The sequence below is a fragment of the Falco punctatus genome (genome assembly GCF_963210335.1).
Source record: "Falco punctatus genome assembly, chromosome: 11".
NCBI classification, from domain to species: Eukaryota; Metazoa; Chordata; class Aves; order Falconiformes; family Falconidae; genus Falco; species Falco punctatus.
In genome coordinates, this window is record NC_137591.1 from 24,527,874 (window position 1) to 24,551,413 (window position 23,540).

The 23,540-nt window shown below is 38.3% G+C and overlaps 1 protein-coding gene and 1 pseudogene across 3 annotated transcripts in view; one reads left to right on the plus strand and one right to left on the minus strand.

The window, feature by feature from the left end:
• Positions 1-20,226, plus strand: part of KCNT2 (potassium sodium-activated channel subfamily T member 2) — a 154,245-nt gene extending 134,019 nt beyond the window's left edge. For both annotated transcript variants that reach the window (XM_080407181.1, XM_080407182.1), the window contains 3 exons: positions 3,820-4,120; positions 7,309-7,393; positions 12,118-20,226. In XM_080407181.1, the coding sequence (XP_080263307.1) occupies positions 3,820-4,120; positions 7,309-7,393; positions 12,118-12,229 (498 nt within the window). In that variant the 3' untranslated portion in view covers positions 12,230-20,226. The remainder of the gene's footprint in view (positions 1-3,819; positions 4,121-7,308; positions 7,394-12,117) is intronic.
• Positions 20,227-22,643: 2,417 nt separating this feature from the next.
• On the minus strand, positions 22,644-23,537 carry LOC308071590 (beta-1,3-galactosyltransferase 2-like; annotated as a pseudogene). Its single transcript has one exon. The product of its transcript is annotated as a beta-1,3-galactosyltransferase 2-like (transcript).
• Between the last annotated feature and the right edge of the window lie 3 nt (positions 23,538-23,540).

Sequence of the window (23,540 nt, forward strand, 5' to 3'; positions counted from 1 at the left end):
TTGCTGAACACAACGCCATGTGGTATGGGATGTCCCTTTGAATGCTTGGGCTCAGCTGTCCCGGCTGTGCCCCCTTGCAGCTTCTTGTGCCCCCCAGCCTGCTCGCTGGCAGGGCACAGTGAGGAGCAGAAAAGCCCTTGGCTCTGTGCAAGCACTGCTCAGCAGTAACCGATACATCCCTGTGTTACCAGCACCATTTTCATCACAAACCCAAAATACAGCCTCATGCAAACTACTATGAAGAAATATAACTGTATCCCAGCCAAAACCAGCACACTGGGTTAAAACCCAGGAGTAAAAATCCTTGCAGGAAATGGAGCTATGGAATGGATCAACCTTGCATAAATAAAGCTTAAACCAGCGTTGTTCTGGACACAAACTACTTATTAAAAATATGAAAGCTGACTTTCAAAAAAGCCCAATAGAATTTGGTCTCATTTGGTCCTGTCCCTATTGAATTCCGAAGATAACAGATCATCTTTACAGTCTGGTTAAAGCGTTGATCCTAACCACCTTAAATGCTAATGGACAGAAATCCCAAAGTTTATCATAAAAGGACTACGTGGCTGTACATAACAACAGTTCAGACAGCTGTTGGAGCTGAAAAGCCTTCCTAGCAGCCTAGATGCAACTAAGAGCTATTGGTATACAGAACAGTAAAGTTATTTTAACATAAAGCTTGCAGTTAGATAAAAACAAGGCATTGCTTCAGAACAGAACGGGTGAATATGCACATTAAAACTGCTCCATATTTTACTCACGCTTAGCTCCCAGGGAGCAGCAAGGCGTGGGAACAGAGATCCAAGAAGCTAACCGATGTTTGGTGTTGTAGCGCTGTTACTGCCATGCTCACAGCCACCCTGACCATCTCAAATACGAGCATGGGCGTGTTGGCGACTACATCCCAGTTCCTGCTATGTGTTGGCCAACCTGAGCTAGTGTTTAAAAAAGGGTGTGAAATGTCCTATTAGAGCACAGAGTGGAAACCCCCCTGTGGGTCACAGACGTCCAGCAGCACAAGTGAGCAATCATATCCATTTGGACACGCAGTCTGATACTTGAGATGGGAACCTGCCTTGTAAAAAAACACACACCCCTGAAACTTAATAAATAAATAAAATTAATAAAAAATAAAATTAAAGGCAAATGCTTCATCACTTAATGTGTGACATACAGATTTTTTTCCCTAGTAAAAGGAGCAGTGATTATGTAAAGACCTAACATGCACCTTGGTATTTTCCAGAGATCTCACCATGTTTCCATTTTAAGGAATATAAAAAAAAATATGTAAATTTCATAAAACATAGGATCAATTACTGCTATATAGTAGTTGTGAGACCGTATCATTCATTATACTTCTTACAGAGCAGGTTTAGAAGCTTTGCAAAAAGGAAGTTAAATTAAAAGAAATCAAAGCAATCAAACCTCAAAACAAATATTGGTTTGGAAGTATTATTATGGAAGTATTTTTAAAGAAAGTTTGAGACTGATTGAAACAGAGGAGGACACACAGAAGTACTTTGTGCTGGGCTTTTATCTTCTGTGGATTAAAGAGCAGGCACTGACAGGCACACTTCTGTGCTGCCTCTGAAGTTTTGGGTTTCTTTGGTTTTGCTTTGCCTTTAAGCAGTTTTAATTTTTTCCTCCTGCATGCAGCAAAGGGCCATTCTGAACATCCTTCTCAACAGGCACCATAAAAACAGAACAGTCACCGAAGTAAAATATTCAGTTCCCTTGATTTCTGGTTTCAACTGACCTATCTCAGTGTTTCAAAAGTTCAAACTAAGGATTTACAGATTCGCAAAATCAAAAGCCTTGTTCTTTTACTTGGCCTCTCCTAATAAATCTCTGGCTCAAAAAAAAGTGATTTACCCTGCTGTAAGAATTAGGATGATCGGTCTCTGCCTTTCCAATACTACTGCCAGCAGGTCCAGATGGCTGTTTTATGAAGAGCTGGACAAAGGAAGCTACCAATGCAGACAGAAAGAATGGCAAAACAAGACCATACTTTACACTGTTTGTATTAGATTTGTTCATACCAAATAGACCCTTTCTATCCATAAGCAGCCCCTTGTTATATGGAATGTACTTTGCCTACATTGATCCTTACTGTAAAACACATTCAAAACCAAAAGTCAGTTTCAAATAATAACAGAATCAAATAGCATTCCGGTACCTGGGAATTCAGGGTTCTTTCTTATGCTCTACCCAAAATAACATCAGCCGAGTCAGTAACAAAACTTCAAAAATCATGTAGTTTTTCAAAAACCCCACCTTTCTATGGCAGACTAATCTGAAGATCCTCAATAAATTAGTGGGTCTTTGCATGAGGCTTATTTCATATCCTAGTCTAGAATATTAAAGATGTGATTTTACTTAAGTGCTACAACATAAGCATATTTTAATGTTCTTTTTAATTGTTAGTTTTGATTGTGCAAAAGGGAAAAAAAATAGTGTCAGACTTATTCATCTCAAATAAAATTTTATGGATTCCAGGAACCTTACAGATTCTGTGTGGGACAGGGTGGTGAGCCTCTTAAAGAAGGGTTATTTTCAACACCAATGAGGTCAACAGAATCTTGCGTTCGGATTTTATGTTGATGGGAAAAGGCCTTCAGAACCTCAGTAGCTCTTCAGTTAAATTTGCTTTATTTGCTGATCCCTTCCTGCCTTCTGTGAACTCGTTTCTCTTCTTGAGGATTCATACAGACTGAGCCAGCTCCACTTCAAGTCATCTTTTTTTCATACTTCATTTATTTTAAACATGCAACACACTGAAATAGGTCACCAGTAAGTTGGCAGTATGACTGTGCTTACACCAGCAAGGGCTTCACTGATTCGGTGTCAGTAAAAGACATTTCAAAGGTGACAACAATAACTCAGGATTATAAGGAAGTAGTTTTGAAACTAGAAGCTAAAAGTTTTAGTTAAATATAAAACAGACATTAAAGCAGTTTTGAAGTTGTCTTTAAAATTTTGTCTTCTTATGTTTCCTATGATCTTTTTGTATGTTAGAACCAATGCAGTCCATCCACTTGAGTTATTTCAGTACTGCTGTATGTATATACGATTGGTCATACTTGGGTGGCATAAAGAAAATACAGCAAGAGAGAGACAGATTTTGGCTCTTAAGTCTGCTTTTTTTTTGTTACTACATGAGTGAAAAAGCAACATCACTGTGCTTTAAGGTAGGAATTAATTACTTTTTTTGCAAGAGGTGCCCTGAATCACACTGAAGGCTACTGCGTATGTCTGCTTTCAGACACAGAGGTATTCCACATACCGTGTGCTGGAAGGTCCTAAAATGCCTGGGAATGAGACACAGGTAACAGGCATGTTCCATCTGTGTCTCCACTTAAAATTGTACTCAGAACAGTGCAGCCAAAGGTTAACTATGAGTTAACGAATCCAAAACATACATTGAGAAAGCAGCTATAGAAATTGAAATTCTAAAAGACCTGCAGACTTGGAAGAAAGTAGTAAGTCATTACTCTAGATTCCTAGATCGAGGAAAGGCAGTATCAGAAGGCTAGAGTTGTTTTTCTCAGAATCAAAATAGAATCAGGCACTAAATAACTCTTAACTGCTTTTCACTTGAGAAACATATTTATATCATAAATGAGCCTTTTACATAATAAGTCGAAGTCTAGTAAAGGCTGCCCAATTCAGGAACAGTTGCCAAGTACAAACAGCTGAATCCCCTCAGCTTCGTTCCAACCAAAAGACATGTTCAACTGCACTGTTGAAAAGAGGAGAGAACATCTTAATCTGTTTCCATTTTTTAAAGCCCTTAATCTCTCTTGTCATTTTCCTTTCAAGTCTCAAATCTCTATCAGTGTTGAAGAATGGGAAGACACTAAGGACACCAAAGAACAGATCAGTTACCGTAGTAATCATCGTAACTCAACATCTAGTGATCAGTCTGATCATCCCTTGTTACGACGAAAAAGCATGCAGTGGGCCCGACGGCTGAGCAGAAGAGTACCGAGACACCCCGGTAAAACAGCCGAGAAGATAAACCAGCAGCGAATGAACCTTTACAGGAGGTCAGAAAGGCAGGAACTCGCCGAACTTGTGAAAAACAGAATGAAGCATCTGGGCCTTTCTCCAGCAGGATACGGTATGATTACTAAAATACTTGAAATTAATGAAAGCATTAGTATTACGCAAGATGAACTTACTTTTTAAGAACTGAAGGTGCTATATATGAAGTTTATGATAATAGTTTTGTTGTTTTGGGGTTTTTTTGTTTGTTTGGTTTTTGTTTCTTTTTACTGAAACTTGGAGTGTTTTTAATCAGTTCTGTTAGCACCTATTCCTATTTTCAAGTGGAAAGCTCAGAAGGCAGCCTGCCAGTCACATTTATATTTAGCACATATGATATGTGTATTCAGAATATATAAACATTCCCCTGTCACTGAACAGCTTCACCATATTTCCTCAAACTTGTTGAAATATAGATGAAGACAGAGCTGTTGTGAAGTTCACTCATATGTCAGGGTGGGGAGTTGTCTATATGTGAAGGATCTTGCATTTTCCCTGCAATTTTTAACATGGATGCCAAAGTGTCATGTTAAAGTAATTTTTATGCAGCACGTCTTTAGGTCTTTAGATGCCATTTTTACCCAGCAAGGCTGATGCTGGGTTGCTAACACTTTAATATATGCACCACGGCTGCCTGGGTTGCCTTTCTACAGCCTTGACTCTGTAGTGTGTTGTGTGGAAGCTCCCAGAACTATGGGTTCTGGCTGTCCTAGAAACAACAAGAATTTCTAGATCTCATCGTATTTGTCTGCATAGTAGGTCCAATCTGGAGCTTAGTGCTTTCTACTTCAGAAGCACCAACTGGGGTGTTCCCATGCTCAATTTTAATTCCAAGAATCCAAAACGCACTGTTTTACAGAAGTGCTACTCTTCATTTTTCAACGCCGTTATTTTTAAATTTGACTTACCCCCACATTATCCATTCACTGTAGGTAAATGGTGTATTTCCTGCAGAATGGCTATTTCTATTTTAACTACACACATTCTCAATGCAGGGTCAAAACATCTTTTGACATCAATAGCAATACCCAGCAGTAGTTCTTATTGCTGCTATTGATGCAAAATCAACTTAATTGTGAGAGAAGGCTGCTACAGAATACATGGTTATAGTTTAGCTCAGTCTTTACAAATTAGATATGTAAATGCAAGATTTTTATCCCACACTACAACTGGATAATTACTACTCCTGCTTCCTTTGTGGATACTATACGACTCTCTGAAGAAGATTCAGGACTAAATATTTTCCAGGAGTGACACAGGCCACAATAACATTTGATCAACTGCAAAGAAGTTTTGTAAATTTGATTCATATTTATCCTAGTTACAAGAAAACTTTGTTGTATCCCTGTCTTTCTTTTAAAAGTTAAAAGCCAACAGTAATTGTTTATTTTGTTATTTAAAATTTAGGAAGAATATATACCAATTGCAGAATAACAAAATCTTGATACGTAAATGCTTCACCTGATTACATTTATCTGCCCTGATTTTGATTTATAGATCTTCATGATCACGTCTCTATTTTGTTACAGATGCACCTCATTATAAAGAAAGCTTCTACTTTTACAAGCCCAGGAATACCCACATTCTGAAAAAAAAAAACCAAACCAAACCCCTCAAAAAACACAGATCAGTTTTACACAGGCAATCAGCTGCAAACCTGGGTTGTCACATCCCCACTGCCATCTCTCCACACTCCCTCACATTCAGAAAGAAATGTCAGAAGCCTTTCACCCCGCTTCAGAGCTAGCTCACTCTGCACTCAGCCCACTACATATTAAACACAGAATAAAAACTTTTAAATCTCCCTGGCCTTTCAAACTATCAGGAGTCAATCATACCAGTTAACTCCCTGCAGCAGTTAAACACACTGCTTAGTACTATCTCTCTGCATGTACAGGGAACAATGATCAAAAAGAAAAAAAAAATTATAAAAAAAAAAATCACAGCTCCTTATGTATCTCCATGTATGGGGATGATCTCTGAAGCCAGTTTCACATCTTCAGGGTCCTTTTTACATTGATAACCTAATAACCTTTAAGACCTCCAAATTTAAATTCAATTAACTGTGAGTTCCATTAAGCCACTGAGACACAACACTGTTTTGACCATCCAAGCCTCTAGCAGAGGCGTGATGTTAGTATGGCGGCACAGCTGCTTGTATAACGGCTTAGAATACTTTGCATTGGTTCCACCTTTAGAGAAGTAAGCTGTGTCGTAAAACACCATTCTGGCTGTGTAATTGCATGTAAGAATCTATGTGAGCTTATCTGATTGCTTTCTAGAGAGGAGTGCCTATGGTGGTGCGAATATAAGCATGTAGAAAGATGACACTTACTAGAAAATACCCAATATAATTTTCAACCTACAGACAGTATAACAAGAATACTTCATTAGCAAAAGATTTAGGAATTGCATTGGAACTAGAATGGGGCTGTTCTCTTTCAAATCATTTTCCCTAAAATGCTGAAGAGAGAAATTAACACAGAAGCAATGCTTCTCCTTTCTAGTTCTATCAAATTAAAACGAGTCTCACTGCAGCATCCCAGGAAGCATACCAAGAGAAGGCTATACAAAAGGCACTGCAGTGGCAGCTGCAATTTAGCAAGACTTGACTAGGCAAAAACATTATAAAAAATTAAAAAAGATTTTCTGTCAGCCTTCATTTACAACATACTGTTAGAAAAATTGTTTAAAATGCAAGAAAAAAATACCAATTTCCATCTATACAGCATTCATGTTTCAACCCATTGGCACAGGTGATAAAAGGAAGGAAAACGCTTATCAGATGAATAGAGAAAAGGAAAAAAGGTTTATATTGACCAAACCTGGAAGTGGATGAGAATGCCGTACACCTGCATTAAACTTGCTTGCCACTTGAACCCAATGCCAGCTGAGGATGGAAGTCCCTACTTCCCACATACGAACATAAGCCACATGACAGATTGGTAAATCACTCTAAAACTGGGTTGCATTCAGAATTTCTGTGACTGAAAAAAATGCAAAAGAACATTTTTTGATTATTCAGAAACAGGATATTTTGAAAACTGATAAATCAAAAGATGCTATGTCAGATATTTCCGATTCAAGTACAGTCGAAAAAAGCTAGCTAAACTTATTTGAAAGCACTTTGACACTTTTGGCAGCCCTATTAACCAAAGAAGATCTTTCATCAAATTAGTTTGCCAGAAATCACGCTTTTCACTATTTATTTGCAAATATAATTAATTTTGTATGTTGGGTTTGTTTGGTTTTTTTGTCCTATAGATGAAATGAATGATCATCAGAACAACCTTTCTTACATCCTGATCAATCCTTCTCCAGATACAAGATTAGAGCTGAATGACATAGTGTAAGTTAAAGCACAACACAAAAAAACTCCAGGTCAGAAGACCTGAAAAATGTCTTGTTTTCACTTCCTGTCTGGCTTTATTTTGTTATTTTTCTGCTGGAAAAGAACCCCTAACTTTGCCATGCACCTGGAAAAAAGATATTACTACGGGGACTTCTATTTAAATAGACAATTATTCATATATATGTGTATATTTAAAATACACATATGAATATGTAACATATGTTAGTAATGTTTTTACCTCATATTCTCTCATCCTCCTCTTACTCTGTTATAGGATATATTTAGAAAATAATTAATCAAGTCTGCTGGACAGCTTCACAGAATTAATATTCGCATTAAATTCTTGCTACCCAATTTAAAGCTAGATTTAGCTACCTCATCATAATAGAAAGATCAACCCTTCAAAACCAGTGTTTTCACATAGAATTTCATTACATACATTCAAAGGTCATTAAAGCAAATAGCAGTCTTCTGAATATCATGTGATATTCATGCTTAAGATAACGCAAATAAAAATGGCAGGAACTTCACACAGGATATTTTTTCACTTGCTTACCAGGAATTTTGCAGACTACATGAAAAAAAGAAGGGAAGAAAGTGAACACAAATTTGCACCATCAAGAAAGTGTTGGAAGTCAAGAATTTTAGATAATTATTTGTCATTGTCTCACACTGAAGGCTGATGTGATTGCTGTGTTAGGTCCCAAGCCATTTCTGTGTCTAACCTCTCCCGCCACTGCCTGGCGACACTGACGTGCCCCATCTGCTCCAGGGAAAGAAACCACACAGCCCAGTTGTGCAAGGTCCTGCACATCAGTGCTGACTCACCTCACTGCTTGCAGAGGAGGAGCAGGAGGAAGACTGTTTGAACTGTTAGCCCTACTGATACTAAAACAAAATCATCATATGAAGAACACGCCATGGTATCAACTGTATCAAACAGCAAAGGCAATTATCATAAAATGTTGAAATTATTTGGAATACTGTTTTTGTTACAGGAATCCATAGTATGATGCACGCTAATATTTAACCTGTAAATTCACGTACTGTTACCTGTTCTATCTAGATGAACGAGCTATCCTGCATTCTGTTTTTCTTTCTTTGCAAAACCAAAGGTACTCAGCAGTCCAATATTGCAAAAACTTGTAGCGGTACTGAATTCATAGTGTGCTACCTACACATATTTAGCCTGTAAACGCACATACTGTTACCTAGCTTGATGTATGTTCATTTCCCAATACTTATTGAGTGGGCCTATGTCACAGCTTAAGCTCAGACTTCGTTTTTTTAAAACCTGACACAAGAACATATTACTTGTATCTGCGTAACTGTTAAGGCTTCCATAACCCAGATCATTACTCTGAGTGAATATAGTTCTCTGAACTAGGCAGCCAGTTCACCCTCATGCAATGGGGGATTATTAGCAGAGAGGCAAGGACGAAGAGGTTGTTCTCTTTCTACAGTTCTCTTTGTCAGAAATCCCACCCAGAGCCTGTAAAAAGCTTTTCCTATTTGTCCTTCCTGCTGACAAGCTGGAAGGCCAGTCGTCCTATATTTTTTCCCCTCCCCTTCTCAATATGATTGGTTACTCTTGTAACCACACTTGTTAGCGGCACTTTTATGCCAACATGGCTTATTGTTACCCAAAGCACATATTTCTGTGCGTATCTGTGAGAGAAGCCAAAACACTCGCTTTAAGTCCTATAGATGGAACCTTCATTCTCTGGTTTCCCATGCTTATAGAACTTTAAGTCTTCTGCATTCGCTATGATCCTATTACATTTGTAACTTCTTGTGAGTATATTGGGTAACATATAACCCTGAACCAGCATATGAGGAAACCTTCTCAGCTTTTAGATATAGGTTGCACCCAGAGCAACTGTAGTTGCTCAGAAAGCTTTCTTGTTAGTGTTTGCATTAGCTTTGCAGGCTAATGTTTAGTATCTTGACCTGCTGGAGCTTAAAACGACAATGATCTCACTATTTTTATTGAACAATTGAAAAAAAAAAAAGCCCTTACGTTTCTAGTAATATGTTCAGACTTTGCCTTAATAACTCTACATTTCATCTAGCCTATATGCCTTAGGAAGCAGCCACTGCATAACAGCATTTTCATTCTATACCCATGAGATTTTTGTAGCAAACTGTTTTAACATCCTGACTGTCAGCAGAGCCTGATGTTCTTCTATAGCAGAGTTTAGTACTTGCAAATGGATCTTGCAGTAACACTCCTTGTTCTATTAGTAGAATATATTCTGTTGCTAGCACTAGCCCTCTCCTTACTAAAGAAAAAAACAACAAAACAACCACACCACCCCCCCAAAAAAACCCCTAAAACCAAACAACCCCCTCACAACAACAACAAACCACACACACACAAACCCAACAACCTCAAAACCCCACTAATGGCAGTTTGTTGATGCGTTTGGTTGTTTTTGAGGGGGTTCCCCCCTGCCCCGGAGATCTACACTGTTCTTTGTTCTGAGGTTGGTGTTGATGGTGCCCTATAAAACCATCAAATTCAGAATTGCAGTTTCAGTACTAAGAGTTGCAGTTGAGTTCCAAACTTCAGCAATCTGCAGTAACATCCAAAGATCACACACAGGAATTGTTTATGCAGGACTGGTCCAGACATGCCTAAGGGAGGAAGGTGGCACGGAGATTTGGCAGCTGTGACATGAGCCCAGTTATAAACCCTCAACGCTCCAGCAGTTGTTTATCATATATTCAGGCTTCTTAAAATTTTATCAGTGTTTATCACTATAAAAGTCTTGCTCGTTTTCACTTGAGGGATGCTGTGATTTACTTCCTACAGAATTATTTGTGATGTAGACCCTGTGAATTATATATTTCAGGTACAAATAATTGGTTTAGTTTACTCTAAAAAAATAAATACAGAAGCACCTGAATTTCCCCCCCAAATCTAAGACAGCCTATTAAAAAAAAAAAAAATCAAGCAAGAAAAGTAAGAGTTTTTTCATGTATTTAAATACGCTTCATTTGGATTTAACAAGCAGAATAGAGCAGGCTTTTCCACTACTTGTCAGTTTCTGGGTCAGCAAAATAAATAGGTTCTACCAGAATAAACATAAACAACAGCTGTTATAGAGGGCAGTAAGTGTGATGTTAAACAAACAGATACCATGAGAAAGTGACCTACATAGGAACAGTATGAGTAGATTTCTTTAATCCCCTACTTAAGTCAATTGTTTGCTTACACAAGTAAGTTCAGGGTGTTTGTATCAACAAACTCCATGAGAGAGAGGAAGCTGCTGTTCTACTTTAGCCCTGAGAGAAAAATAAACATTAAGAAAGTAACAGAGGCAGGTGGTGGTTCCCAATCATGGAGATCAAGGTGATTCTTTCTTGGGTACCAGTGATAAAGCCCCCAGACGTGGAAGCCCATGCTTTGAAGGGCCAGGAACAGTCTGTTCCTAAGCAAGCTGAAAACATACAGCAGTTCTGTGGGACATGTGGCAGGGATTGCTCGTGCACTTAGAGAACAGTTCCGTTAATCGGGATTTTGCGTTTTACTGAAGAATTTTTGAGGGTGTTTTAATTCAGTCTGTGGCAAAACATGCTCATTAATACTGAATGTAGAAGTTCATGGCCTGCAGAAACAGAGACTTTCTTCAGGGCCACTGCTAAGTAATAGAGCAAACCGTTGTAAGCACCACACAGCCTGCATGCCATCTCTGTTGGGGTATTTAAGCATTTTCATTTGGTTGATGATGGGATGGACAGACATGTGGCACCCAGATTTCTGAGGCTATGAGAGGAAGGATTCATTCACAGTTCATTTTCCTGCCCCTTTTTGAGTTTTGTTTTGGGGGTTTTTTTGGTGGTGTCCATCATCCCCCTCCACCCCTGCCAAAAGAAAGAAGAGTCAAAACCAGGATTTGAAATAAAATTTCCAATGGCTTCAACAGTACTGTCCATCTTTGGACAAGTTTAGATATTGGGATTGAATCTACTTGTCTGTTCTCTCTTTAGGAGCATAGTGGCACTGGGAAGCACTGATCGATGGCTCGGAACACTGAAGCGTTAGTTCTGCAGCAGCACAAAGCTGCTACCACGTTAGTACCAAAAGCTGTCTCAGATCACATCGTTTGTCACTTAAGACAGCTGACAAAACAGTGCAGAATTTACACTTACAAACTAATGGGAAGCTCTTCCATCCTTACCCGAAGAAAAGCAGTCATTTTAAACATCTCAAACTTTGGTTCGAACTCATGAGGCATTTTCCTCAAATATTCAGATCTACTAAGAAGTTCTTAGACTCCATCTCTGTATCTGTCAGCCTACACTGAGATTATCGACATCAGGGTTTTTATTTATTGAGCACAGTGACTAGAATTATCCATTGTTTTCTCACAAAATTATTTTAGAAATTACTCTGTAGACTGCTTGTCCCTACTTTAAGACATCATGAATAAGGAGATGCATAAAGAAGCACAGAGTTACTGGCAAAGGAGCTGTCGGTCAAAATTTTTAGCTGTGCACTAGTGCATGCAGATGATGTCTAGGCAGACAAAATGTGAAAAGCTTTATTATTGACAGCTAAAGTGAGTGATATGTTACCCAATAGGAACTAGACTAAGCACCTTTAAAATAAGTTTCTAAGTCTTCCCCAGATCTTTTCAACGTTACAACTGTATGTACTTGTTTTATCCTTGCTCGCACTGAGCCTTTTTAATAAGAGCTATAATTTCTTTTTATAGATACTTGATCCGACCTGATCCACTGGCTTACGTTCCAAATACTGCACCCAGCCGAAAAGACAGCTTCTGCAATACAGTGGGACAAGACACCAGGGAGGAAACGCAACTTTGATATGTAACTTATCACAAAATTAAGAGACAATTTTATACACATGTTGTTTCCACTACCCGTTTTGAAAACTGAGTGCTACATTTTGTTCAGATTTTGGAAACAAAAAGACAGCGTTTAAGTGACCAAATACAGAAATGTGGTGTCTAGAAACTCTGATTTACAGGACTGTCAGGCTTGCAGCCTGTTAAACTGGCGAAGTTCTACTACCACATGGAACAGAATTATGACACCAATTACTATTTAACCAATATGAACAAATGATTTAAAAAGTGACAGATTCCATTGTGTTTTGCTTAGATGCTTCTAAGCATATTTATAAAGGTGACAGCACGTCAGTGACTAAGCTTCTGACCTACATCAGTAAAGATTATCTGATGATTGTAACGAGACCATGCATAATTTGTTGTAAACAAATACATTAATACGTAAAGCTGCCAACGAGACTTTGCATGTCAAGAATCCAGCCCTTGAAATAATTCTCGGTCTCAGCCTGTCACCCATTTATATTAGAACAGGCTAGTTTCAGTCCTGTTTTAGCCTCCAGGGCTCAAGTGTTAGTTCCCTGGGTTTACACAGCTGGTGTTGAATGACACAGCCTAGCCACACCACAGAGGCCGAGATCTGAGACATATCTACTGAGAGATTAGCTCAGAGGAGCCCACCTGGAGCAAAGTCCCTATCATCTCACACAGGCAGCCCCCCACATTTGCAAAAACTGGCAAAGGACTATCTGTGTGAAGCTGCAAACTGGTAGCTCAGGTGAAATACAACCCTTTTAACCTTAGCAAGTTTGTCAATAAAAGCCTGAATAGATTATGTTACAGAAGTGAGAGCATCCCTCTAGGCAATGAGTCATACCGCAGGTCCTTCCCATTTCCATGAGTGTGCCAGAACCTCAGCTGTCGAAAGTACCACATGCCATCATGCAGATTACCCAAATGTGATACATTTTCACAATATGAAATTATGTAACATGTTGAAAATTAAAGAAATATATAACCCGTTCCATAAAACAAATGTAATACCACAGTATGTGAAAAGGCACCATGGATTTGAAGACTCTGTTTGGCACTAAAGTACACAAGAAAGCATCTGCTAAGGTATGAACATCTGGGGCTGCTACAGAACCTCCAGTCTACATATACAACAATCCCACAATTGGTCAAGCTTTGCAGACAATTAAGCATGCCTCTGTGCGATCTTCCAAAATGACATTTTTGCTTTGCAGTCTCTCACAAAGAAGGAAGAGCATGCATAAGGGAAAAAACCTTGCTGTTACAATTATCCATATAGAACGGGTAGAAGAAATATGGCAGGTAGCCTGCAATGGAAAAAATGATAATTCTTTGAAGTCTCTTGATGTTCTACATGTACAAAAATTCAGTCAAAATTGTTTATATTCTCTTCTATATTATTCGGTAGAACAAGTACAATTTATTTCAGAAAAACAAGATACCAAATTGCCCCATGAACAAACAGCTTGTGGATACGAGTACACTTAGCATTGTAAGGATGCTGAAATCAAGTCACATTCATATTAGGAAGGACAGCAAGTGTGCTATTACTCCCTCCCTTCCTCTTAATTCTTCCAAAACTGAACTAATCCATTCCATGTTAAGTTAGAAAACCTAAAGCCACAATTACAAAAAACCCACAAAACGAAACTACAGAGGTCTCAGAGTAGACTGAAGCCATGAGAAGAACAAAAGTACCAATTTTAAAAGAAAGATAGATAACTGGACAGTAGGGTTTCTCCTACTTTATTTTTTTCATATTGACATATTGAAAGTAGCATCGTGGTTCCGAAAGGTTTCAGTGATTCTGCATAGAGTCCTTTATTGTTCATTGTTTATCCACACATACTAATGATTTATCACATTATTCACCGGTAAAGACAAAAGTATTTCAAATAGGCCCTCTGGGTACTGGGAAAAAAAAAGAATCAATTGAAACAGCTGCATAGACTAGAAGTCTAAAGTTTTTTTTTAAAAAAACAGTATATGGTACAGGATCTTGTCCAAGATCTCTCCTAAAAGATATTGCACAAGAGACTCCATGTGCAGTGTGGATAGCTTTTTATTTTTAATGCCTTCAGTGAGAAAACTATTCCAGTAGAATATTTTCAAGAAAATACAAGTTTCTTAAAAATGTCCACTCCAAAATACAGGAGGATCCTTTGTTTCACACTGAAGGCCTTTCTAACAGGGTCTCAAGTAGGCAGACGGGATTCCAGAGGCATGCCTACCCTTCCGCTGGCAAGCTGGATACTCTGCAAGCAGTGCGATTCACATGCTGCTGGCAGGCATCCCCCAAACACTGCTTATAGTACCCACCACAGGTTTAAGGACTCTGCCACAAGGGTCTATAGCCGGGACTTGATGCCTCCCATCTAACAGCCTATAAAGCAGTACAAACAATAGTCGGGTATATCCATTTCCCCACCCAACTCAGCAGCATTGCTGCTCAGCTAGATTTAAATAGCAGCATCTCATGTGACCTGATATTTCTTCAGGTTTAATGAATTTCTAATTGCTCATTAGCCCCAGAAGATTTACTAAAGCAAACACAAAGACAGCTGGAGACAGTTGAAATCTCTAAAATGAATGAAAGCCAATCTTTCTGAATAAAATACTTGGTTCTCTTCAAAATGCGCTGGAAGGCAAAACTAACAACAGCTTCTCATGAAACAGAAGTTCTAATAACCCATGAATAATATGCCACAAAGTTCTGTTAATCAAAATATACTGCCTTCCACGTTGAAAGAACAGCTTTACTTCCTCTGAAATATCTTCCTAGAGGAAGGACTAAATCCCACTAGAATGGGATTTCAAGAACCGTCCTAAGCACCTCCGCAATGACACTGAATGAGACAGTACGCACATTCCTTCAGGGGCAAGGGAGGCGATTCTTCAGTGATCAACCTACAGGCAGTCTTATGTTCACATGGTTTCTTCTCATCATGATTATCAGAAACAAAATACAAGTCTAGCAGGACTGGAATCAGATTGAGGACAGTAATCTCTATGCTTGGTGCTGGAGAAGGGATGATTTTAGGATCATCATGATTTAGAAGTTTTAGAATCAGCAGATCCAGATGACTGTTGAACAGAGGAGTTTTCTCTGGTCATAGTTCACTCAGTAGACAGAGAAATTTAGAGCTATGATCACCAACATAAGCAAGAGATTTAATCCTAAAGTAGTTGTTAAAAGTCAGATGGTTGGATAACCTATATTTGTTTCTCTCCATCACGGGGAAAAAAAAAAAAAAAAAAAAAGGATTATTTCAATCTGTGCTTAACTATGCATTTTTCCTTCTGTCTCACTTCTACCAATAACTCAAAGCCGCCCATTTTCCCTAGTGCTACCTTAACACATACAAAGCAATTTGGTACCCAAAGTCACAATCCCAGTGAAGAAAGTGAGAGCAGATAATAATTACTTCATTCTCACAAGGGAATTCTCCAGCAAAGTGAGATCTGCCTATGAAAACGTGGTGCCTAGTCTGCAGTAAAGTCACAAAAAGTGTTTCAGTGGAATGCAGCATGGTAACTATTTCACTCCAGTTCCAGAACGCACATTAATTCACACATGAAGTAAAAAGCATACAAATTGAGTTTTAAAAACCTGCAGTAAAATGAGTTAGTAAAGTCTTCATGACATTTTGACTTGGAAATGAAAAGAAGAAGTTATTTCCCAGCATACATATTTCCCCTTGCACAAACAGCTTCCTACTACAACTATTCTTTTAACAAGTTTAAAGTATACAAATACACATTACCGAGTATTTATTATACACCTTTGTTTGCCAGCACACCAATAAGATGCTAAAGAACAAATAGATTTCAGGCTGCGGCAGTGGAGGAAAACTGAAATGAGATCAAGTGCACCAGAAGTAACATACAATTCTGTAGCTTTTAGGCAGCTAGGGCTGACAGCAACCATTCTGTAATTTTCAAGCACTGATGCATGAGGCTTTGCTGCGTTGAATTCCACTTGATAGCTGAGAGAAATCAGACACTACAATCTGGAAATGAATTAATAAAGACAAGCAGCAGTGGGTAGTGACGCCAAGTTGTACGAGGTTATGAAAAATATTTTTTTCCAGGCAGTTATATAAATGCAAAATTCATGAAATAAAGAAATCCACATCAAATATTGTTGCATATTTTTGATACTGTATTAGAAACAGCCCACCCCACTTTGAAACAGACATACATTGAATACATGTCTAAAAGAGCTGCACCTTAATTTTCCAGTCATGGTACCTTGTGCTTGATGCAGTATATGCATTGCCCAGAGACAGGAAGAAAGTTATTAATTCATATTAAATTGTGAGAGATGACCAAGACTTTGCTTATGGTCGTATTCTGAAATTAATTCAAAATATTAATGATGGTTTTGTTACATACTTCATTATTGCCTACGCTGCTAATGCAAGAATGCTGTCAGTAACGGTATTCAACACAAGCATAAACTCCCACGGCCTCTCAAGAAGCTTAAAAAGGCAAGTATTTCTGCTTCATAAAGTTAAAAACAAACATTTGAAGTTTCTGTGAACTGAAGTTTTCTATTTGTTCTACAAAATCTAAATTGTATACTCTTAGGGAAATTCACAACTGGCCCATGCCAACCATGGAGAAAGGCTGGGACGCAAAGTATAGAATTAAAAGAGTAAATATTTACTCATGTGCATGAGGTGGCCCAGCCAAATTCAGGCACCCTGAATGTGGTTCTGCACAGGGCTCTTTTACCTTTGATGCATTTAGGTACAATATAATTTGACTAATCACTAACACCCACACTAGCACTTACTAATCATAGCAAAACATCTCTAGATCATTTCCTATTTCTTGTTTTGTCCTTTCACCAGTATGGGCTGGCTGATGAACATTTTTTTGGCAATTGTATAGCTTTTAACAGTTCGGCATTTACTCCCACTGGAAGTTATAAACCCTTGCTGCTTACATAACTGTCCAGTGGTGTGACAGATCCCAAATACAGAAGACCAGTATATTTATAAATCTTTCTTTGGACAGCTGGCAAGTCATTGTTAACACAATCAATTCTGCTGCTTGCGCACTCAGCTTCAGAGCGAATGGTGAAGCTTCCAGTACTTGATCTTCAGTAGTTACTGAATAACCTGTAACTTGGTTACCATTCAGATAATGTAAGGACCTGTCTACACATAGTTCAAGTTCAGGATTTGGAAATGGTACATCTATTAGAAAGTTCCTGTGGGTTGGTTGGTTTTGGGGTTTTTTTTCAGCTTCATGGGCTATTACTGCATTATGGTATGGTGTTCCTTCCCCTGGTACAGCATTCAGCTTACCTGCAGTGCTTAATGTAAGGTACAGGTGTCAGCTAGACAAGAATCCACGGATCTAACAAAGCATCAACATATTGTGTCAAAAACAGATCCTTTTTTTTTTTTTTTTTTTTTAAAAAACACAACATCCTGTAAAACTTCTATTAAAATTCTAGAAAAACAAGGCAGGATAAATGGATCCCTGAGGGACCTTTGTCCATGTTAGCTGTATCTCTCCCCAGGTAAATGCTAAAAGATCTTCAAAGCCCAGAGGAATAGGTATACTGATTTAAGGTAGAAAAATTATCCCTTGTATTAAACAGGGTTAATCATGTTCCTTAATCAAAAGGTTTAAGACTGAATTCTCACAAGAAGGGAAAACCGCTTCGTATTCGGAGGCTGCACAATAGGTCCCGCTGACTGTCAATCCTGGGCCAGACGTAGCTGCCCCTGTTGCACAGAGCAGGGAAAGATTGCATTGTACGATTCACAGGTCTTTTGGGGAGGCTTTTTTTTTTTTTTTTCTTCATCATGCCAAGCACTCCCATTTCCAATGGGCATCTTGTCCACAATAATTACAGCAGTCTCCAGTTCCTTGAGACCCATTGCTTTGAAAATTTTCTCCCCTGCCCCAGCTTGGATATCTCCATGCCCTTGTTTCCTTATCTAGGGCTATTACTCAGTGCTGCTGCCAATAGACCAGCTTTCTTTTTCTGTTCTTTTCCTGTCGTGCAAAAGCAACTATATTTCTGCAGCATTCTTGCTACTTGTCTATTGATCCAGATGTGCCTGGAGTCAGTCTTGTTATACATACTCATCGGTGATGCCAGACAACACTGGAAGGGTTTCAAAGATGCATTAAAGGGGCTAGGATGCTGGCATTATCTTGGTTGTCCAGGGGTATCTTTTTCCTTCATGGACAGCTCTAAGATTCTGAGAAGCAAAGTCCTTATTTCCAGGGCCAGGCTGACCTTTCCGTTGTTTTACTTAAGCATGAACAATACCAGAGTCTCCAGTAAAATTCCACTACCTCATTACATCACAGCGTATAATGTGATCTAGTATATAACAAAGTTAATACACTTTCATACTAGAAAGACTGAATGATATAATATTTAAGGGAAGAGTATTTTTGTAACGTTACCTTTTTAACAGTATAAAAAAAAGGATAAGATAAAGGACTTGGGTCTCCTCAGATAAAGAAATAATGGCCAAGATGCTTGTTCTTGCTTCCTTCCTCCCTCCCCTCCCTCTCCTAGCTGACTCACTGCTTGCTTTACATTTCTCCAATGAAAGCTTGAAAATTGTCACTCTTTGTACTTGTCAAAAAGAGCAGCTGACTTGCTCTTGAGTGGCTTTTCCTTCCCTAACTCAAATAATGAAAATACATTGAAAGGAACGAGGAAGTGCTTTGAGAAGATTCTTGGCTATCAGTAGCTTTTATCACCGCTTGGGTGGATTCAACACAAAGCAGAGCAGCATAGCCTGAGACCTTTAACACCACAGGAATTTTACCTAGTTTAAATCATGGCATGTTTTAACATATTTTCTCAACAATACTATATAAAGAAATCTTAAGCATATGGTATCTACATCAGCTTCAAGTTTCAATTTTTATCTGCATCATATTCAACAGCATGAACTCAAGAGTCTATTCTTAATATCAACTAAGAATTAACACAGAACTGAAGTTGCAGCAAAACTCTCAACAGAGAGGGTAAAATGTTTATGTGGAAGATTGGCCAGACTCAGAAAGCTTTAATAGGGATTAGGCAATCTAAGAAACAGTTATAATCACAAACCAGTGCAACGGCTGATGCTCAAAGAGATAGCTTTGATTTTTACAAGTTTTCATATAAATATTACTGAAAGTAGAAGTTAATTCCAAAGCAGGAAACTTAATGGAGGAAATAAGGTAGAACACGCCATTGAGTTTAGTCCTTGTTATTGCCTTATTGAAAACTAACTCGACTCTAGTTTCTATGCACTTGTAGTATAAGAATCTACAGCAGATGTAATTAATCCAGACAAATCAGTTAGATTGAAGTGTTTAACCAAAGAACTCAAACGATCCATGGGCCTTTGAGATGTCCAGCATATTTGACAATTCCTACACTTTTGCTATGCTCTTGCAGTGATGGTGGCATATAAAAAACATTACTCTGCATCAAGCAACTTCAGTTTTCAGGCAGACTTCTTCATATAATTTATTCATATGTCTAGAAAAAAAGGCATAAATTGCAGCATTAAAGCAGCTCTTTGGTCGCCTGAAAACATTGTGCAAGTCTTTGTAAAACAACCCCAGTTACGAGTGTAAGTCAATACAGCATCAGAGGTAACTAGAGTGTACTGGTATTTTTTTCTTATGTACTTTGGATGAATACAGCCTGAATAGGGGATGGCTGAAGAGAATATCCCTATACACTGAACTGCACAAAGGGTTCTTCTAAATCAGATAAAACTTAGCGTAAAGTTTTATACCCTTCTCCAACAGCTTCTAAAGTGCAGAAGTCTCCAAGATAAAGATCAAGACACCAAATCTGAAATACAGCTTTAGTTCTGTGTACTGACAGGCAGAACAGTAAACAGCATGCCAGCAACCATAAAGGCAATAATAAAATCCAATCATTGGTTAGCTTTTTCAGACATAGCTTTAAATTATTAAATTACATGTTACATTTCTTACCAGCCAACATCAGAAGTAGAAGACTGTAATCTTCTTGGGCTTGCATTTCCTGAGATTAGTTTTACATGAACACAGGAATCTGGTGCAGAAAAGTTATTTTTCCAATATCCTTCCAACCACAGCACTAAGAGTGCTTCTGATGTAATTCTTTCTTGAAAAGAATGGTTCCAGAGGAGAAAAGACTGCAGCTCAAACCTCTTCCACAAGGAGCAGAGCCCTTGCCACGACTGTTTGTATCACCTCGGTCAGAAGACTCACCTGTGTCTGCAGCCAGCCTTAAAGAACCAGCATCACATCTTACACAGGGCATACTGGTTTCATTTGCAAAATAAAATGTAAGGATTTCCCCAAAGTACAACAATAGAAATATCAAGTGTTTTTGTACTATGAACAATCTAGAAACCAGTCTCACTCAAAGAGTCTTTATTGTTCTGGGGACAGATGAAAAAGTTTTGAAAGGGCTTAGGACACATTGCAGAAACAAAGCAGTATTTAATGGCTTTCTCTTTCTTTCTGGTGCAAGATATGCATCCCTATTTGTTAGAGCCCACGTTATTCTAACTGCATAGTCATAATATGTGTATCAATTTTACACACTCTGTAATCTTCTAAGTAAGCACTCTTTTTTGGATTTAATTGGAAAATTTGCATCAATGAACACTCTTGGCTCTAGTAGGCAGTATCCTGAAGCAAGTCCTTTCTCAGTTAGAATTACTTCTGCTGGAGCGTGTCTTGGTTCTTGCCCAAATGCCATTGCAATCACTCAAAATCTCAAAATGCTTTAGATTAAGTTCCTGTAATCATACCATGTCGTACATCACAGGATCACAGGATAATGCTGTTTGCAGGGAAGCTCAGGAGGTCTCCAGTCCCCATCCCCTGCCCAAAGCAGGGGTAGCTGTGAGCTCAGACCAGGCTGCTCAGGACTTTCTCTAGTTGTAGGGATAAAAAGTACAATCTAACCCTTACATCTGTCACAGGGCAGATCAGCTAAGCTATTGTTTGCATGTTAGTATAACATAACATTGACATAAAAAAATGGTGTAGAGAAAGAGTTCTAGATTCTTTGGGTTTTCATTGCTGGTCATTTTAACCAAGACTCCTAGTATTTAATGTTTTTCTCTTCTGGACTCTCTCTAAATGGTTCAAACCTTTGGACTCTGTGGACAATGCATAGAAATGACCTGCTTACCAAGAGGGGAAAAAAAAAACCCAAAACAACCAACTCAGTCCATAACCTTGTTTTCTATAGGTGAATTTCCTAAGGAAGTATATTTTGGATTTTTTTCTGAGCAACTACAGAAAAGGGTTTTTCTCTCCACAGGAAGACATATAATTCAATTAGGTTTCTTTATTAAACATCATCACATATGCTTATAAAATGACAGTGGGGACACATATACTCATTTCCTCACTTCAGCTGTGGCTGAAGTATTTGTATTGATGTGATTGACATTTTGAATCCCACATGCATCTAATAAGATCCCTGCAAAGCTACAGGTACTTTTTCCTAGCTATTCAATTAATCCAGCCAGTTGGCCCACTCAGTATCACTGTAAAGGTCTCTTAATTCTTCTTGGGGGATAATTTATATTCTTGGTTGGAGAGAAATCTGGGAAGCAATTTACTGACATAGACATTTTGACTGAACCTTGCGAGGTTATTAAGCATCATCTTATTTTTTCCTTAGCTATAAGAATATGTTGTACATGGCTGAGTACCCCAAAATGGTGTTTAATATGTTCCTGTCAAAACACTCTATCAGCCTTTAATTTTCCTCTTGTTTGTTTTATCTCTATAATAACAACTAAGTGGTATCTTCTGTATGGGGTGTTCTTTGTATATATGACTAGAGAGTAATAGCAGCTTCATGCACTAATAGATATCTGGCAAATGCTAAGATTAGATTTTCTGAGTCAAAGCAGTTTCCATCCATATTTCTACCACTAATTCAGCAGCATAGGACATTAAGTATGCTTTCTTCTCCAGTCATGTTGAAATACCATCTGAGTAATTGTAACGGTACGTAGACTAGTTACATCTGAGCAATATAAAATTAGCACATTAACTTTATTATTAGTTGTTAATGAAAAATTAAGTTTCATTTCATCTTTATTGCTTTTTCTTCAGTGTACCATATTTTAAACAGTATAAGAATTGGTCACTGCCTCATCCAAAACAAAGTAAGGTACTGAGCAACAGACAAAAGCTTGCTTTAAGGAAGAAAAATCCTTTGAATGCAACATATTACAAAAACTACACCCCTGATTCAGGGTATCCCTGAACCTGGAAAGTTATCGCCACATAGATGCTCTGTTTCTAAGAAAACATCTGCCGTTTACTCTGTTGTCAAAGAAAGAAAGTGCTCTCTTGCTGTGGGCTTTTCTGTTCTGACACGCGTGGTTCTTGTTTTGCAGTGTTTTCTAGTAGAATATATGATCATTTGTCTGAATGTCAAGAGGTGTAATTGTGTTGTTGTACAGAGGAGAAAATGGGACCTTGGATATGTTAAACAATGAACAACTAGGTGGTGGTACTACCTATATTCCCTTTGCATTAAGACAGAGCCCTACATAACACCTTCCAAATGTATGTATGTTATTGTTAAAGAAGCACTGACAATTTTTGAAGCCAGGTTTCCAGAACAGACATCACCAGTTCCTGAACAAAAAGGATGGAATTTGTCACCTGAGTAGTAGTATTCTGATAGCTATCACTTACTTTTTTATTCTAAGTAGGCTCATGCCCCTACATAAGACAGCCTGTGAAATAGTTTTATGGAGGAGGTGAAAGAGGCCTGAGGAGGTTTTCTATTAGGTATATTGTATTAACAAAACCATCACCGCCTGCCTGCATAACAAAGTTTGCGCCACTGCAGTAAGAGGCAACCCACTTAAGTTAAAACCCCAGTTTTAAGAGTTAAGTTATGGTAAGTGTCCAGGAAGCCCTGTTGAATAACACCCTGCTATTGCTGGCGTTCTCTCAGCAGGACCTCCTTTGGAGCCTTGCTCCCACCACCCAGCAACCAACCAACCAAACTCAGCTCTGGGAACAACATATTAATTTCCCCAAGTTTTTCCGATGGAACTAATGTGCTGAATTTCAGCAGCTGTAGTTGCTATTAGCAATATCAAGAAAGGTGTTTTATCTTTACACTTCTCTTTTTCATTAATAATGAATTTAAATTACCATGTTGAAATGTATCTGGTTTTATTTCCAAATTTCTCATTTTCAGCTGGTGGTTCTCCATTTTCTTTCCATAAGAATTGTTTAAAATTTAAAATACTGTTTTCATGTAAAGTATTTTCGTTTTCCATCTG